This window comes from Astatotilapia calliptera, chromosome 7, assembly GCF_900246225.1.
Source record: "Astatotilapia calliptera chromosome 7, fAstCal1.2, whole genome shotgun sequence".
NCBI lineage: Eukaryota > Metazoa > Chordata > Actinopteri > Cichliformes > Cichlidae > Astatotilapia > Astatotilapia calliptera.
Genome location: NC_039308.1, coordinates 27493654 through 27512452, shown reverse-complemented (window position 1 = coordinate 27512452; position 18799 = coordinate 27493654). Strand labels below are relative to the sequence as shown.

The following is an 18799-nucleotide window of genomic DNA, read 5'->3' as shown; positions in this document are numbered from 1 at the left end:
GACCTTAAATGAGCCATTGTAAAACAAAGCCAGCTGCTATAAAGAGCTACCACAGAGAATTTCACTTGCAACTGATGCTGTGCTTAAAATGTCATGTCAATATAATTAAACAATAAAACACAAAGTGTGTCGTTCATAAATTCATTAAAAGTCCGACTGCAGGATGCCAAACTGAACCTGGAAATGTGAAGTCTTTATTTCCTGGTATGATTCAGCTTGAAGTTTCTGAATTCATCTCATTTCTAAAGTTTTTCAGAAAGTTTTAAAATCAAGCACTGCTTAGACTGAAAACCAACACTAAACATGACTGAGTGAAGAGAAAGTCAACAGCAGATTTAACCCTTTTTACCTCAATTTCAGTCTCATTCATAATTATTGATAAATCGATAAAACCTCTGAGAGCAGAGTGAAGTTGGTTCTCAGGGATCATCACAGCACCACAAAGCCCATTGCTGCTATGCAGTCTCTCAGAGCCCTGGCATCCTGCAGAAACTATGAAAAAAAGAAAAAAGACTGGCACAACTTTTCCTCCTTGTTGCTCTCAGCACTCCAGGCGAGGTGTCACTGAGTGTTCATGCAGTCATTTGTTCTTAGTCCTCATCCTGAGCAATACTTTTCCACAAACATCATAAAGATTACAGCACAGATTGTTTTCATGTTTGTGGCCAATCGTGTTTACCTCTGATTTTCCTCGGGGATCAGTAACACAGCTCGTCTATTTTTCTGTGGAATTGAATCTTCATTTGTAAATCCACCCAGAAAGCCTTTTTGGAATCCATCGCTCACCTGTCTCATGGAATGGCTGCAACTCAATTTCATCTGAGATGCGTGTGAGACAAACGTTACCCCAGGATACAAGTTGGCTTTTTTATTTTTGTTTAAGACTGTCTGTGACACTTGGTTACATGTAATCTCTACACACAGCTGGTTAAATCACACAAATCTCCCGGTGCAGATATGCTGCGAGAGCATCCATAATAAATGATTACAAGCACCCGTGAGGCTAGAACCTGCAAGTTTCACCATAGTTACGACTCTGCCTACCCACAACAAAAGGGCAGGGAACTAAAAATCAATGAATCAATAAATAAATGCAATGTTGTTTTCTTCAAAACCATCGCGCAGCCTACTCAGACTCTATTTTTGCTCAGCAAGTCGCTGTTATCGGTCAGCCCGGTATAGACCGTCTTGAAAGGTACTTTCCTTTCTGCTGCTGACAGGCAGACAACGAGTCGTGATGACAGAGACGGCCAAACAGAGGTCGTTGTGGACTGAAGGGATCAAACACTTTAGTATCGCTTTGCACCATCTCAACAGGAATGTGAACTCACAAGTAAGACGAAAAAAAATCAATGCTCCTTTTGTCCCCTGTGTGGGGTGGGGTGGGTGGGGGACTAACAATAGGCAGTAACACAGTTTACAGATTAGTTGCTGCTTTAAGCTAACTGGGAAATAAAAGCATAGCAGTATAGAGCATGGGCTGGGGTCGTTAAAGTTTCTAATATAATGTCTATATAATGATTACACATTTCAAACTCCAGCTTGTGAGCTGCTGCACAAACACACCTCTTCAATTCAAACTTTAATTTTTAGGAAAAAAAATTTCCCAAAGCATTATCAACGAAGATGAGAAAATATATTTAAATGACTGTAAAAAATAAACATTGGCTTTTACTGTACCCAAAGGAGCAATGCAGCAAACTAGAATACTATTATGGCAACCAGTTCGAGCACTGACTGTTTTCTGTTTTGCTTCTGTTCACACGACCGGTTAATTCAATCTTACTGGGCCAACAGACACAAGAAAAATAGCAATACCGAGACCTTCAAATGCCACTAAACACATTTTTGAATGTACTGATGGTTGCTGTGCAATGCATACTTTTTGAGTGAGAGTCATTAATGCAAACCCCTTTGTACAGGTCATGGCCTGGCATTTTTACCATGTGTGTTTTGTGTGCTCACCTATGCAGACGTCTATCTTGCCCTTGATGGCGGCTTCGTGCAGCGGAGTGTAGTTCCAGTTGTCTCGAGCGTTTGGGTCAGCCCCCTGACACAGCAGCAAGGACACCACCTACGATAAAAAGGTTGTGGCATATGGGTGTTCAGATCGTTCTTTTTTTTTTTTTTACTTTATAACATGTAATAATTGCATGTGTGACACAGACAGAGCAACAGTTTGAAAATAAAAAGTCAAACTACAAACTGCTTTGCTTTGAAGTTTGAGTTGTTTTTTTCCTGCAAAACAAATGTGAAAATCTAACAACATACTCTTAAAATTAATGTTGTATTGGTGACAACATTGCACAACCACACCTAATCTGGCTGTACAGCACTTTTGCAGCAACAGCAAAACACGCAAGGTTACAAAAATCGAGGAGCGCACGACTGACCGAAACGTCACCAAAGCGCGGCTTGCAGCAGTGGATGTGATGTGTCAACAGAGGTGGGACTGAAAGAGATTGAGAGAATGTGTTCACACTTTTGTCGTACGAGCATAATGGCCACAGAACACTTTACCTTTGCACTGCTGACAAGCAGTGCAAAGCAGAATGCTGAACATCCATCCATCCATCTTCATCCGTTTTATCCGAGGCCGGGTCGCGGGGGCAGCAGCCTAAGCAAAGAGGCCCAGACCTCCCTCTCCCCAGCCACCTCCTCCAGCTTATCCGGGGGAATACCAAGGCGTTCCCTGGCCAGCCGAGAGATATAATCTCGCCAGCCTGTCCTGGGTCTGCCCCAGGGCCTCCTCCTGGTGGGACATGCCTGGAAAACCTCACCCAGAATGCTGAACAATGAAGACAAATAGATGGTCCAAGACTGCAGCTCCTCTAATGGCCTAAAGTAATCGCTCAGATTCTAGTTCTACATATCCACATTTTTTAGCAGAAGTAAGCATGTTTGCATGTTGCTAATCTGCAATCTAGCCGCAGCTATCATTAACCCTCTCTCTCTCTCTGATTTTTTAAACAGCCAGATAATTACGTTTCGAAAGATTTCATAAATCAGTAGGTGATGTCACAGAGGCTACATCAATCTTTTTTTATAATTGCTACACTTTAAAAAAACAATAAAAGATAGGAATGCCAAGGCCTCCACCTCTGACCACCACTCAATCCAAAGGCAAGCAAAGCAAGAAGGGAGTGGGAGACTGACAGAGTGAACTCTGAGGTCATTCAGATGCTGTAACGGTCAGCTGTGGTAATGAGAGAGGTGAGCGTGGAAGTGGAACTGCTGATTTACTAGTTAATTCACGTCCCTATCCTCACCTATGGTTACAAGCAGTGGATATGACCGAAAGAATAAGACTGCAGATACAAGCCATGGAAATCAGCTTCCCAAGGGTGTCTAGGCTCTCCCTTACAGAAAGTTGCTTAGTCGGAGCTTAGTCATTCTGGAGCTATGACTCTTTCACACTGAAAACAACTAGTCAAGGTTGTTCAGGCATACTACCTGGGATACCTCCTAGGTGGGGTGTTTTGGCCATGTCCAACTGGGAGGAGACCCCAGGACAGAAGCAGGACACAGTGAAGAGACAATTCCCGTGAGGCAACTTGGGAACACCTCAGCGTCCACTCTCTCCCTTTCCCAGCTGAGAGAGGAAAGTCTGGACTGCCATCATGATCCAGACTAGGGCTGAGCCATAATCATACCGTTCACGGTAATACCAGTAGAATATGGGCAAAACGCGCATGCGCAGTGCCTTTGTTTTCATACGCACATGGCGGAAAAAGCATGGCGGCGACAGAGAATGAGGAGGGCGAAAGCGGATTGTTGAATGAAACAAATGAACCAGAATTGATTTGTAAAAATGCTCCAACTTCAGTGCTGTGGAACTGGTTTTGGCTTTTATCTGTCAGATACACAACAAAGCACAATTTCTGGTAGCGCATGCTAGCGGGCCGTCGTTATTACTGTTTTTCGGAAAATACGGCACACTTAAAATCATTCCTTTGATTTTCTGAACAATCGACAGTGCCCCTTATAATCCCGTGTGCCTTATGTATGAATTCTGGTTGTGCTGACCTCGAACCGAGTTTATGTCGTACACGGCGCTCGAAAATCTGTCAAAAAATGTTTTAGTACAAAGCTGCACCGCTTGATGGATTGTCGGAGAATTATGGCTATTGTAGGCAGGAGCCTCGCGGAGTGATACGTGCTGTGCTTCAACATAATATTTCCACATTGTGTGTGTATAACCTCTTTTTAAGTTTTGTGAATATTATACATGGTTATGCTGAGGACATGTCGGCCAATTTCCACTGGAAATGCCTTTTGGTTAAACTGTCAGCAAGGAATTAGCTTTAATGCACATAAAAAAAACAGCTGCTTGTTTAAGTGAAAATACATTGATGGGGTTTGTTTTTTGTTTGGTTTTTTTTGCACTAATAAAGTTGTGGAGTTTTGTCTTGCGTCAGTTATACCGTCAGTTATATCATTATCGCAAATTTTCAAATATATATCATGATAAATATTTTTGGCCATATCGCCCCGCCATAATCCAGACACAGATAAATTGATTTTAAAAAAACAAGGCAGTTGTCCACTTTCAATGTTTTAGCTGTGTGTGAGTGATCAATTTTAGTTTCCAAGTATCTGTCATCAAAATGTTAACCGCTGCTGTGATAATACATTTGCATTACTGCTCCAATTTTCTGTGCTCTCCAACAAAGCTCCAAAAAGCTCTCTAACATTTGAAACCGTGAATGCTGGATTGATTACTGTAGTAAAAAGCCAGGAAGACAAAAAGGATTAGCACATCTGTCAGAGATAATCCAAAACATCTGCATGCTCACTCATGAGCAGAATAAGAATGGGGGAATGAGAGTCATTTTCCAGATATGCTCAGTGTAATCTGTATAGCTGGAACCTTCATTAGGAGCTCATTTTAACTTCTTCTTTGGCGACATATAAAAAACTTTGTGTGTGACTCGATATAAATCCAGTTAAAGTTGGATTAAAAACTTGAATGAATGTCAGGCATGGCTAGATGGATGAAGATAAATCGCAGCAAAAAAAAAATTTCTGGCACAACTTCACTTGCTTCCAAGGTGCATGGAGAGGATAAAAGAATTCACAAAGCAGGAACTCCAGCAACACTTGAGGGAAGTTGAACAACTTTAATAATTGACCTACGCGTTTCGGCTTGTGGCCTTCATCAGGGTCATAGTAAAACATTGTAAAAATTGCTTAAATACAAGACAGGAAACAGAAAAAAAGAGGTGGCAATATAAATTTTATCCGGAAAAAAAGAGAAGCATCTTGGATATTCCGTTTTAAGAGTCTGCACCCCAGAGGTATGAATGAGGATTCTTCTATCAGTGAGTTTTTATGAACTACACCTTTTTTCTTTTTTTACCAGTTAAATTACTCTCACATGAGTAATGTTTATTTAATTAATCTTATTATTTTAGCCAAAGAAGTAACGATTTAGACATCTCATCTTAAGTCTACAATTTAAGTCTAAATTTTAGATATTTTACATTTTAGAGACATAAATAAGGATCTGTTAACAAATGTGCTTTTACCATTAAAGACCCCCCCCCCCCTTTTTTTTTTAACCTGTGTGTATATTTATAGCATCCTCCTTATGCATTTCATGCATGTGTTATTTTCAGACATATGGGGGTTGTGTCACCCCCCCTCCTCCTCATCAGTAATGATCTAGTCCGGTATTTACTTGGGCGTGACTCAGCCAATTAACCAATACCTACCTATTATATGTCAGCTGACCTATCTATGAAGTTTAGATGGATGAAGAACCAGGTGGATTTCTGGTTGTGGAGAGCATCGAGGGGAGAGCACTGCTGAACCAAGCAGAACTTGACTCTCTGACCAGTCCAGGGTGTACACTGCCGCTTAACCTAAGACAGCTGGGATAGCCTCCAGCGGAAGAAGATAGATGGATGTTCTACTTGTACAATAATTTTTCAATTAAAATCCATTTCATAATTTGTTGTACAAAAGAGTGCCTTGACATCCTGTATGATCAATTTCGGTCAGTAAAATCTTAGCATCTTCATCTCTGCCTCAAGAAATGCTTCTGTCTTTCCCTCAGTGCTGCAATCTACAAACCACACATCATAGCAGCACTCACCACCATCTTGTAAACCCTCCCTTTCACTCTTGCTGCCATCGTTCTGTCACAAATCACCCCTGACACTCATCTCCACCCACTCCACCCTGGCAGTCCTCTCTTCTACACTTCTCTTGTGAGGTGAAGAAGAGAGTGTGGTGTTTAAAACTCATCTAGGAAGCATCTACTTACGTCACTACAAGGTAAACCCTCCTGAATGCAAACATGACAGAAGTCTTCTGATGAGTACATTAACATGGTATGAAGCCTCACCTCAGAGTGACCAAATGAGCAGGCGTTGTGCAGCGGGATGAGACCTCCGTCATCTCGTGCATGCACATTAGCACCCGTCTGAAGCAGATGGTCCACCACATCTTTCCGCCCAAAACCTAAAAGAGAGGCAGAAAGGGAGACGAGTGCTGAAAATAAAAGCAGAAGATCAACTATGAAGCCAGAGCACTAAAAACAAGTTACTGCAACAGCCTTGTCTGGCAGGTCTGGACTTAGTTTTACTGTTTAATCACGTAAATTTTTCATGTTCATCTACAATAAATAAGTCATTTAATTATGTTTTTTTTTCCTATTTACATTCCAGTTTTGTCTCAAACTCACTTTGTAACTCAAGAGAATCTGTTAATTTGGCTCAGGCTACTGAGGATTAGAAAGGCTTGTGATGTAAAACAGCTGCGCATGTTTTTCTTTTTTGTTTCTGGCCTGCCAAAAGCATTTTTAGAAAAAGCATTCATGCTCTTCTTCCTCAAGGAAAAACGAACAGTCCATTGTGACAGAGGCGTTCATTAAATGAAGCTAAACTAAGGTCGATGTTCTGTCACAGTGATGACTGTTTACCTGCTGCAGACTTTAATGTCAATGCATATATAAATGATTTCCACACATGCACTGCACAAAAGGTAAGTTTGAAGATTCAAACGTCCAACACAGCTGGACAACCAGTGGATTATATTACATCTGCTCAACCACTTAAACCTTATATTTTCTGTTTTACTGGAACATGTAAATAATGTACATGCACCTTTCTGAGTCTTTAGATATAAAATCACTCTAGTTTGTTCAATTATTTGTTTCTGTTTTCCATTTAAATGTCACATGCCCTTTTTAAGCCAGCTTGCAAACATTTAACATATTAAAAATGCAAATTACCATATGCCTCTATCTACAAATGCCACACACACACACACACACACACACACACACACACACACCGCACCATTACTCAACCACGATGTTATTTAATGCGCTCATTATTTAATTTGTGTCCTCTCTCCACACATTTGGCACGTAAAATTTGCTTCTCCTTTGGAAATCAATTATTAATGGCATTTTGGGTGTGACTGGGTGTAGTGTAACAACGCAGTAACACAGGAAGATGTTTCTCTGTTTTCTCTGTAGGAAAGTACAAGGAGTCGGAGGCAGCTCTACATTAAGCAAAACGTACTCCGCGGTAAGTTATGGTGAACACGGTTACATTATACTGGAATGCAATCCAATTTTACAGACTAAATTGATCGTTAATTTAAGGAGCGCAGCAAATTAATGGATCATGAGCTGGTTTTATGGTTTAATGAGGCTGAAAAGTGGTTTTGACTAAAAATTAAATATTAGATATTTAATTTTAATGTTTCGGACATTAGCTGAGTGTTTTGTTTCTTCTTTAGAAGTGTATGTCAGATCTTTGCTCCTTAAAAACTTGATGAGTAATCTACTGCTAAAGCATGTGCTTGCTTCTCACTCGTGGATTTTAATATTACTTTCTTCCTGGTCACTCCCACACCTTAAACGCACCTTACAGCTAGACAGCCTGTAAAGAAGCCTGATTCAATTAAAAGGAAAAAAAGTGGTTTTCGTTGTCTTTACCTGCAGCAAAATGCAGGGGTGTCGATTTGCGTCCAGCCATGTCTTTGGCGCTCACATTCACCGCATCCACGAGTTTCTTCACCCTGGAAACATCACCATTTCTGCAGGCTTCAAACAACTCCCTGAAAGAACCGTTTGCACCGCTGCTTCCCGGGTTCCCGCTGCTCGAGTCGGGCGTAGAACCGGGACTGGTGCCGCTACCTTCGGTGGTGGTCGGGGAGCTAGCACTGCTGCTAGTGGTGGTGCTGCTGCTGCTGCTGCTGGTGGTGCTGCTGCTGCTACTGGTAGCGAGGGCCAAAGCAGGGGAGGTTGTGGTGGGAGAGGCTGGTGTTACCTCACCGTCACCGGTGTTCTCCATCGCGGCTCCGTGGGGAAGGGAGCTGGCATCATCAATGGATGCTAGCAGAGAGCTGGACGGGGTGACAGGGTGAGAGGAGCAACGGGGCGGGGAGGACAGGAGGGAGTTTGGCGGCTGCTGCTGCTGAGAGGAGCGACGAGATGTCGCCATTTTCACAACACAACAGTCCCCACTAGCAACAATAACACTGCTGACAACTTCCTGTCAGGAAAGCCAAACTTCCGCTCGGTTTTGCGTGGATTTATGGATTTATGGTCAAAAATATCTTTAATTCAAATACAGGAATATCAGCATGTCTTCACTGGTAAGATTTCAAATTAAGACACGAGTACACACAAAATCTGGAAATGTTTTTTTATGAAGTTGCATTTGTTTTGGAGAGAAAATATATATTTTTTATTCAAGTGGAAATAGAAATAAAATTAAAAAAGACATATATTTATGCATATGTTTTCTATTCTATTTAGCCTCCATGTTCACGTTAATATTTCCACGATTCTCAGCTGAATACATGAAAATGTTTAATGTCGTTAAAAGACTGCAAAATAAAATTAATATTAATGAGTCTGGGTGTTACTAGTTTTCTTTTCTTTTTTTAAGTTTAACCCCTAATTTCATTATAATTTGATAGGTAAGAAAGAAAGACGTGTAGCAAATAATGTGCACGCATACATGGAAGATGCAGGTTTGTTTTGTTTTTTTTAGATGAAAGCAGAGTTTGCATGATGCAGACACTCATTGTTGTACCTCTGTCCTGATCTCCACGAATATACGGACAACAATTTGATGGTCAGGTAAATTGGTTGGACTGAAAATGAGTGAAAAATCAGACATTATCCAAAGAAAAACTTTGAAAGACCTTCAGAAAGCCTGGAGAGCTATTACTCAAGACTTTCTGAAAGGTCTGGCTCCTTGCAAGAAAAATATAAAGAGTGCTGTATGTTGTGGCTGAGATTGCAGCGTGGGGCCCCCCTAGTGGCTGTGGGAGCTCCGTGCATCTACATAGTCTCCAAATAACAAGACTGTTCTGTATGCAGTCTTCTCAGTCCACTGCTTTGCGCTTAAAAACGTCAGGTGTTCTGTTCTGGCTCAACACTGCCACCTGATGGAGACATTTGGTAATAGTTGGAGATGCTGAAAAGAACATTTAGCTTCTCATATTGTATTATTTCAAACTGTTGATGAGATTTAAATAAAGATCAAGTCAGCCATCAGTCCACAAAATTTGTGTCAATAAAGAATCTACACATTTCCCTTCAGATGTTAAAGGGTTGTCTTACTTTTAACATCATCGAAAGTTAATAGCTATTTTTTTATTCTTTACTTTTTTCACTTTTTCACTGCATGTGTTTGAAGTTTGACAAGCCAAATGACAGTCTCCTCTAACACCATGAAAACTCTGGCAGATTTGAGCTAAGGCCCTTTTTGCTGTAAAGCAATGCTGTGAGAAATGATTGGCAAGTGAACCAAACTTCAAAGGCAGAGTCTGGGTGCAGAGTTTTATAAAACGTGAACAGTTTACTTAAGAATATTCTAGTGGTTTCATTAATTGGCCACTAGAGAGTGGCAGATAGTCTCTGAGAAAACTGGAAGCTTTTGCTGTAGTTCTTTATAATCTTGCTCCTAAATTTAGTACTATATGTAACCTATTTTTTCACATATTGTCAGTTGCCTATAGTTTATACTTAAGATTCTTTTGTTTTAGTCAAGCTCACAAGTTCAGGTTTTAAACACTTTAGCAATATAAAGTTTCAAAAGCATAAAGGTCCTAGTGTTTCTTAAATGAATGAGGATTCTGACAAATTTTGACTAATATTTGTCCTTACTGATGTCAAATAAATTAATTTATTCTATTTTCTAACACAGTTATCTTTTTGATAAGTATTAGTCAAAACACTTACCTACTTTTTTTGCATAAACAAGAAACCCAAACAAAACTATTTCTCTCACAAAAATCTAGTAAATGCAATTAAATTCATGAAAAAATAGGCATATTTTCAAAACGTATGCACTCTCTGTATCCGTTTGAAATTTATGACACATATAACATTGGTATGTGCAATATTTCTTCAATAGGATCAGGAAGTGCAGGTTATGTCTGACTTTGTGTGAGTTGTTATTTTTTAAGGTCTCTAGAGTTCCTGTCATTCCTTGTTTGCATCAGACTTGTACCTGGTGAACCTTTTCCTTTGTTTTCTAGTTAAAGCGATAAAGGGTTGCTGAAAACGCCTTAGCCAAAAATGTTGCATTTTCTGGAATTAAATGCATGTGTAAATTATTAATTATCTCTGATTTTGTATTTGTGATGCTAGTCATTAACATAAAATGCACAGTGAAGAAAGGTTAGAAATGTGACGTCAAAATTTCAGCGTATGTTTGCACACATCATTGTTCCTGAGGGCTCACAACCTGGAAAATGAAAACTACTTCACATGAACAAACTGTTACATTGCAAGAGTGGTATGTATTTGGCAACCAAAACTTGCTGTCATCCAAATCATTTGCTCCAGTTTCACCTTATAAAGATCTGTGATGTGTGGCATGATACAAATGCTGTGAAGTTATGTAGCTTACATACAACCGGTGGTGGAAGACTGACATTAATATATGAAACTTTGAATGAAAACAGCTAAAGGTTGGGGTTTTTTTTCAGATTGTGGTTTATTTTTTATGACTTACCTAGAAAGAAAGAAAGAAAGAAAGAAAGAAAGAAAGAAAGAAAGAAAGAAAGAAAGAAAGAAAGAAAGAAAGAAAGAAAGAAAGAAAGAAAGAAAGAAAGAAAGAAAGAAAGAAAGAAAAGTTGACATAACTACAGAGGGATAAAGTTGATGAGTCATACTATGATGATAAGGGAAAGAGGCATTGTGTACAAATGATGTGGCAAAAGGATTGGTTCACAAAGTCTGCCTGGTTTGTTCACATACCTGTCGTACCTGGTTTATTTGTCCTCTGTGTGTCAAAGAACACAAACAATTCTGAGGAAAAATAAAGATACAGATGGCTTCAAGAACACATGACTTTGTATTTTATTGTGTATATTTCAGATATTTCTTGCAAAGTAATCTTACTTTAAAAATGTCGCATTTTGTATTAATTTGGTAAACAGCTGCTATTGAAGGCAGTAGGAAAATACAGCTGCTCTTATCAGTGCACTGAAATAAAATAAAATACTTAAATGTTGAGCTTCCTTTGGTGACTTGAGCAATCACAGTTAATCGCTCAAAGGAGATGTTGATGGACAAATACCATCGTAGCTGAAACGGGGTCAGCCTAAACAATGTAGGGTCTGGCTGTGACATCTGCCTCTCATAGGTCATTGACTTTCTCAGAAACTGATTCACTTTCCTTAAAGAGATCAGTAAAGCTGCTAGCTCTGTGAAATAGTCACCCTCATCTCAGCTCTTTGACAAGGTGTTTACAGCACTGAGAATCATGAATGATCCCCCCTACCTATGGAGAGACCTTATTAGCATTCGTTAATAATCGGGTTTCTTTTGATGCTCTGGCAGAATCTCACATCAAGCACAACCAGAAAGACGGAAGAAGCTAGAAAAACCAGGATATAAAAAAAATAGAAACAAACACATGTGTGGACAGAATATTGAAAGAGAGGCACGGGAGAGAGAAAAACAAAGAGAGTGAGGCAGAAAGGTATTCAAGCTGCTCTCAATAGATTCCTGCAGAACTACATTCTTGCCAATTATGATTCCCAACACACGGAACCCACATGCCATGCAAATCAAAGTCATGATGACTCCAGGTCTCACATATATATTTCTATAAACCTGGCCAGTCAGTTCAGTGTGAATTTTGTAATGAAGTAAAATACTGGCTCAGTCTCCAGCAGTAGCAGCTAAAGCATTATTTGGATTTTTCACTGTAGAAAAGTCCAAAATCTCAAAAGTCAGAAAATTTCTGAAAATCTTCTTCAGAAATTTTACAGTTTTTCCTCCTGACATTGCCATTCATACTACACCAAAATAAAACATTGAAATAATTAAAATAATTTGTGATAGTTCACAGAAAAATACTAAATAAATAAAATGTAAAATAAGCAAAAACTTAGTTTTATTATTACAGGACTGTTAGGGCAACAAGAACTTTATCTGTAGTTTTGCACTTCCATTTCTTAAAATGTAAGCCCACAGCAGAATTTCTTTGTCCTGCAGAAAAACTGAAACATACTGTTGAAAATGCACTCCTTTTATTCTTCCTTTTATTTTGTTTCTGTCTGCCCTAAAGCTTTGCAGTAAATTGGGATAAAATAGCAATGAAATTAGCAACTTCTTCCTCCTGGAATCTGCTGCACAATCAGCAAGTTGTGGAGGCCAGCAGGTGGATGAGGGAAAGGTGAGCCGGAGGAGGAGAGATCCTAGGCGGCCGCTGGTATTCGGTGAACTGAACTTCAGGTGAGAAGTTATCCCCTGCAGTCTATCTGGGTCAAAGGTCAAATAAATTGACTGACTTTTTACAGTCAGTTACAATAACTGCATACTAGCTAGTGTCTATACAGCTGGGTGGGTGCTATGATGTTACTAATAGTGAACTTTATTTTATTCAAAAGGTTAGTTAGTAGAGTTGCCAACCGTCCTGTAAAAATGGAATTGTCTCGTATTCAGAGAAAATATTACGTGTTTTGTATTGAGCTGAAAAGGAACACAGTTTGTCCCCTACTTCAGCTAGAATTAAAAAAAAGACCCAAAGCTGGAGTTATTCTGTGTCTTTACGCTGTCAGCGGCATCTTCTTCTCTCATTCTCTTCCCCTCCCTCTCCTGTTGCTACTTCAATCATGAAACTGATCAATGATCAGCTGATCGGTGTTTCTGACGCAAGTCCCGTCTCTCTTGTTTATCGCCCACTTTGCGCCAGAAAGAGGAAACCAGTGAATGTCGCGCTAAACAACAGCAGCACGTTTAAGCTGATCAGCTGTTGAATTTATTTAATGTTAATTTCTAGTATCAGCTGATGTTTGCTGGAGCCACAGCTGTAAAACTGCTGGTCATGATATTGGTTTGGCTATCTGGTGAGAGGGAAACATGAAGATGAAACCAGGAGATGTCCTGATGTTACTGAATCATCAGAGCTGAACAGGTGATGGAGAAACAGGTTTACCTTTTAGGTGACATGAATGAGTTGAAGGGAAGTTATGAACTGTTTCTGAGAGACAAATAACACCAGGATCACTTTTTACGTAGCTGACAGCTGGTAACTGTGCAGGGGCGGGTCTAGCAAAGTTTTGCCAGGGGGCCAGGTAGCAGTAGTGGTTTTTGATATGGGCGACATGGGCGGTTGCCCCCTCGTACTCATGCTGCCCCGATTTCAGCCAGTGCATATTGGGAATGGCATAGGCACCGATCGGCTTTCTGTCGGCCATTTGCTGGGAGTAAGGGCGCCCTCCGTTTGCGAGGTGCGCCTGCTGCTTGTGGCACAGGGAGGAGAGGGCGGGGCGGCGGGGGATTCTCTGGCTGGCTGGAGCTCGCAAAATAAAATAAAATTTAAAAAAACCCCAACAAACATGAAAACACCAGACATCATGATACAGACTTATAATTTGCACCGATGCTTTTTTGAAATTCTATACGCGAAAAGTGAGCGCGAGAGCCCTCGGTGCGCCTGCTCGCTGCTGAAGTCAAAGTAAACTTTATTGTCATCTCCGCTACATACAGTCCAGTATATAGAGAGACGAGACGACGAGGCTCCAGTTACAGCAGTGCAAGTAAACAAACTATAAATATAAGAAGAGTAAGAAAATAAATATACACTTTAGGACCAGGGGTAAAGGGATGAATAACAATTTAAAATTTATAATTTACAGTTTGATGATTTAGAGTCTCACATACAACCCGTCGAAAGCGGAGGGGGGCCCTGCTGCTTCCAAATAGAGCACATTTCATTCATAATGATGTAAATCCAAGCCCATTATGTATTCATGATTTGAATCCTGGGTTGTGCGAAATCCCAGAAATAAACCCTAGACAAAGTGAATCTGTGAACTAAGGTGTAGGTCTATTAGGTCATGTTGTGGCGATCCTTGTGTTCATACTGGAGTGCAAAATGAAAACCAATGGAAGATGGACAAGAAAAGTTCAAAGCCATCAGGTGCTCAGTTTAGAAAAAAGAGAAAAGAAGAGGAGGAGAAACGAGCAAAAGATACAGGTAAGCAGATGTGTGATTGGATAATGGCAGGTCATCCTGAAACAATCAGAATCAGAAGACTTTAATATTAATTCCTAAGGAAATAATGTGGATTACAGTTGCTCCAAAAAGAAATGGTAAAAATAGTAACAGTGACAGACTAAACTCCAAACAATACATTATGTTACAGATTTTAATATTAATTAGTCATCGTCAATTGTTGATTTGTTCTGTTCTCATTGTATGACGTATTATGATGGCTGTTTGGTAGCCGTTTGCATGTAATGCATACTCTCTCTCTCTCTTCATGTGTGTGTGTGTGTTTCTCTGGTGAAATTAACAGTTTTATGTTGATGTACAATCCTTAATATGTTTTATGTAGGCGCCAAACAGGCTAGGACCGCCACTGCCAGGTAGGGCATTAACAGGGAAAAGGGGACACGAAGAAATGCTTTTCTTTTGTTAATCTCATTTAAAATGTCTCACTTTTAACAAATAATTATCTGAATCTTACAACCAACGTTTTCATCTGATGTAAAATGCATAGAAATCCATTATTGTACATAGTAATTTTTTTTCAGGGTTCCATCATAATTTCTTCAGAAGTAGCTAAGTACTGTATATGATGTCAGTATTTTCCCACATTTTCTAGATTCTGTACCAGTACTGTGTGTAAAATGCCATCAAAAAGTCAATTAAGTTTTATTCTTTCTCACCTGTGTTTCTGTCTCCTTTCACTTTTTAAAGGTTGCCATGTTACAAAAAATATTTTGCCCTGCCATGCTGTTCATTGATGTGGTAAATAAATAGTTTATGAAAATATCACTAAATCTGTCATTTATTATTTTTAATATTCAGTAATGATCATGTCTCACCTCTAGTCTTCTCTGTCTTAATTTCAGGTTTCCACCATATGTTGTAGATAGTTCAGGAGGTTAACTCGACTTTGGGTTTTGGCTAAGCACTGTTTAGAATACCAGAATAGGGAGGGTGGTGTAGGTTTAAGTTTATTAGAATGAGACATATATAACAACATGACAGTATACATCACTGTCACAACAGAGTTAGTTTTTATTCAAAGGCTTTATGGTTTTTTGTATAATACCTCTAGTCAAAATGCCCGGACCGATTTTTCGTCCAAGTCCAGCCCTGGGTCCTGGTACGCAACTCTACTAAATACACTACTCGCTTTCTTAATCAGAACACTTTTTAAAAAATCCCAAGAACCCTTTTTTCTGATGAAACAAGAGTTAAAATAAATAAATAAAACGTTTTAGTTATTTAACCTCCTAAAACTCTTCCACAGCATGCATTTTTAATTTCTCTTTGATATTTGAGCATATTGGGACCCGATGAATGTAAAAACAAAGAATTACCAGATCCTTTTATAATTTTTTTTTTTTTTACCTGATTTCTGTTTCTAAGAAAAATGAGAGCCACATATTCATTTAAAATTTTGATAGAACAGAAGCTGTATAATGTCCTCGTAAGTGGATATCAGGCCCTTGTAGAGCAAAATTGAGTATTATAGTCTAAATAACCCAAAATATGATGTTCACATATGTCGACGCCAGGTCCTAGGAGGTTAATGCAACCGGAGATCCGAAAAATCATATCTTGCCTAAGTTTTTAAGTCTGGGTAGCTTTCACTATTAGAAGCTTTAAATACCTCCTAAAAGCGGAAGACACGTTTGCACCACGCTTCAAACAGCTACTCTGAAAAGAAAAACCTCTATCTTTCTTATCCTTTATCACTTATCACACTTTGGCACGACAAAAAGCCTAATCGAAACTACCCCCGTCCCCCACCGCTCGCGCACTCTGCTTTTTGCAGTTACAGGTGAAGATGTAGGCGCACCCCGCCCATACGCACACAGCGCCACACCTGTCCTATTTGGGGACAGAGGCAGGCAAGACGGGCAAGGGAAGATGAAGGCCCGCCCACTGCTGAGTTTCAGTCGGACTTGTTTTTTAGGACGACGCCGTCAAAGCTGATCGCCCCAGTAGAAATTAGTCACTGCAACGTGTTTAGGAGTAAGAAGAGGCACATCAGCAGCAGCAGCAGCAACCACCACAACAACCGCGATCATGCCGAGGGAATCAACGCAGGAGTGGATGCGGCTCTCTTTGCGCACTCCGGGCATCCTGATCTTCGGGATGGTCATGGCTCCCTGCGGCTGGGTGCTGGACTTGGTCGCGACCGTGGCCCCAAACTGGAGGACTCTGAACGGTATTAGCAATCTTCCTTCCGATAACTTCATTGAACAAGGAATCTGGGATATTTGTATTGCATCCACAATAAGCTCCGGTGCTCAGTGCGGCCAAGCGGACACCCAGTACTTCAGTAACAAGATCATACAGCCCGCACAGGGTATGATGGTGGCCTCTCTCATCGTGACTCTAATCGGGTTGGCTGTTGCCATCCCGGGGGTCCGCTGTTGGAAAGACAGGCCTAACTGGGTAGTTGCCGGTCTGGGTGGACTGCTGATCTTTTGCTCAGGCGTCTTGACCATCATACCGATCTCTTGGTACACGCACAGCCCCCCAAACATCACAACGCCCAATGTCAATACAGCATTGATAACTCCGCGAGTCGGCTACTGCATCATTCTGGGCTACATCGGCGGGATATTTGAAGTCTTGGGCGGTTTCGTTATGTTCATCGGGATCTGCCGCTGCTGCGGAGGGAAGAACCGAGGAGAGGTCCGGGTTGAAGAGGTCATGCGTCGCAGAGAACCGAAGACCCCGACCAGGCGCGTTGAAGTGCCGAATCTCAGTCGGGCCAGGAGCGCTGCCAGCAACAGTAGCGTCCCGTACTCCAGGGACTCAATGGAGGACGATGTGTCCTTCCCACGGGCCAAGAGCCCCCCTGCCCGCTCAGTGAACACCGTCAACAGCAGACCCTTTGATGCGGACCTCTGAGAAGCCAACAGTACCCTCCACAACTGACCATCAACACAGCAAAAGAAAACTTTGAAAACTGGACTAAGATGAAAAATCTTTTAGCAGATTACTGCAATAGCACAAGAACGTCAGAACACACTACTAGAGATATTTTAGGGCCATAAAGGAATTTTTCAGTGGTAAGAGATCCAATAACCTACTTTAGATTCTCTGTTGCAGTGTTTTATCGTTAAAAGTTGAAGGAAATGGAACATAAAAGTTTGGTTAATGTATGTGTGACATGGTCATGGCTGCTTATTAATGTGACTGTGGGTGGACCAGACCCCCTGATTGTAGTTAAATTATCATTGTAATAGATTATAGTCAAGTGGTGTCCAGTGTATATAGTCCAGTGTATAATGGATAATGTAAAAATGGAAGGAGCCAGCCTGGAATGGAGGGCTCTAGAGTATTAAAAAAGAAAAGTAAATAACATTAAAATTGATTCATGGAGAAAAAAAAATATATTTCTTGATGATAATCTGTGTAAATTCTAAATATGATTCTACGCTGTAAATATCCCTCATCCTGAAGGGCGCTTGGGCATTTTATTTTCTGTGTAGCTGTGTGGCTACATTAAATATTCCAGCCTTTTTTCTCTTTCATGTAAATGCTCTATAGTGATGAACTTTAAGTCCCTTCATCTTGAACCCTGAAATGATTACTGCTGTACTCATTGATCTGTGATACATATGCTGGTAATTAAATTTGCTCTCCATTTCCTAACAAGATGTGACTGTCAATTCTTTACAAACTTTTCTGACATTATGATGGAATGTAACGAAAGTAGTAAAGCAACAATTTCAACAAAGAAAACTCCATAACAGAATGAACATTGATGCTGATTTATAACAGGACTATAGAAGAGTCATAACTTTGGCAATATGTTCTTTGATCAGCAGGCACGTTATGTGATCCATTGCTTTGCCATACTTAGTCAAATGTATAAAATGTGGTACATTGCACAATGATATATATTTTTTCTCTCACCCTGTTTGCTGTCTTAACCTCACCAGTATTCAGACAATGCAGTCTGACCGGTCTGAGAGGTTGGTTTCTTTGTTTATCTTGTCCAACTACATTATCTCTTTTGTTTCAGATGCCTTAGCATTTGAAACGAGGTGAAAATGTAATGAACGTTTGTCTTTCTATAGTCTCCATTAAGTCTTTTGTGAATAAACAGGCTTGCAAAATGGCATGGTTTTTCCTGCAGGACCTGTTGCATGTTACAACAATGGAACGGACATAGATGATGAATAAGAATGTTTTTATTACAGTTCTTTGTGTGCTGACACTGCCCCGAAGAACAGATCAACTCTCAGCGGTTAAACTGAAGAATAAAGACAGAAAATAAATTGAATGGTTCTAAATTGTTTATAGATGTGAATAGTTGGCTGTGTCTCTGTCATGGC

At 40.2% G+C, this 18799-nt stretch overlaps 2 protein-coding genes across 3 annotated transcripts in view; one reads left to right on the top strand and one right to left on the bottom strand.

The window, feature by feature from the left end:
* The window catches only part of LOC113025921 (tankyrase-1-like), a 112550-nt gene extending 103890 nt beyond the window's left edge, over positions 1–8660 (bottom strand). For both annotated transcript variants that reach the window (XM_026174178.1, XM_026174179.1), the window contains exons 1-3: positions 7952–8660; positions 6350–6465; positions 1966–2074 (exon numbers count right to left, since the gene is read on the bottom strand). In XM_026174178.1, the coding sequence (XP_026029963.1) occupies positions 1966–2074; positions 6350–6465; positions 7952–8459 (733 nt within the window). In that variant the 5' untranslated portion in view covers positions 8460–8660. The remainder of the gene's footprint in view (positions 1–1965; positions 2075–6349; positions 6466–7951) is intronic.
* A 7750-nt stretch (positions 8661–16410) lies between these two features.
* LOC113027338 (claudin-23-like) lies at positions 16411–18113 on the top strand. The gene has a single exon (XM_026176956.1). It carries the CDS (start codon positions 16533–16535, stop codon positions 17364–17366), a length of 834 nt encoding a protein of 277 aa, XP_026032741.1. The 5' UTR covers positions 16411–16532; the 3' UTR covers positions 17367–18113.
* Positions 18114–18799: the final 686 nt, after the last annotated feature.

Excerpts from the sequence above, each read along its gene's own strand:
- LOC113027338 (XM_026176956.1), top strand. The coding sequence starts at position 16,533 with ATGCCGAGGGAATCAACGCAGGAGTGGATGCGGCTCTCTTTGCGCACT.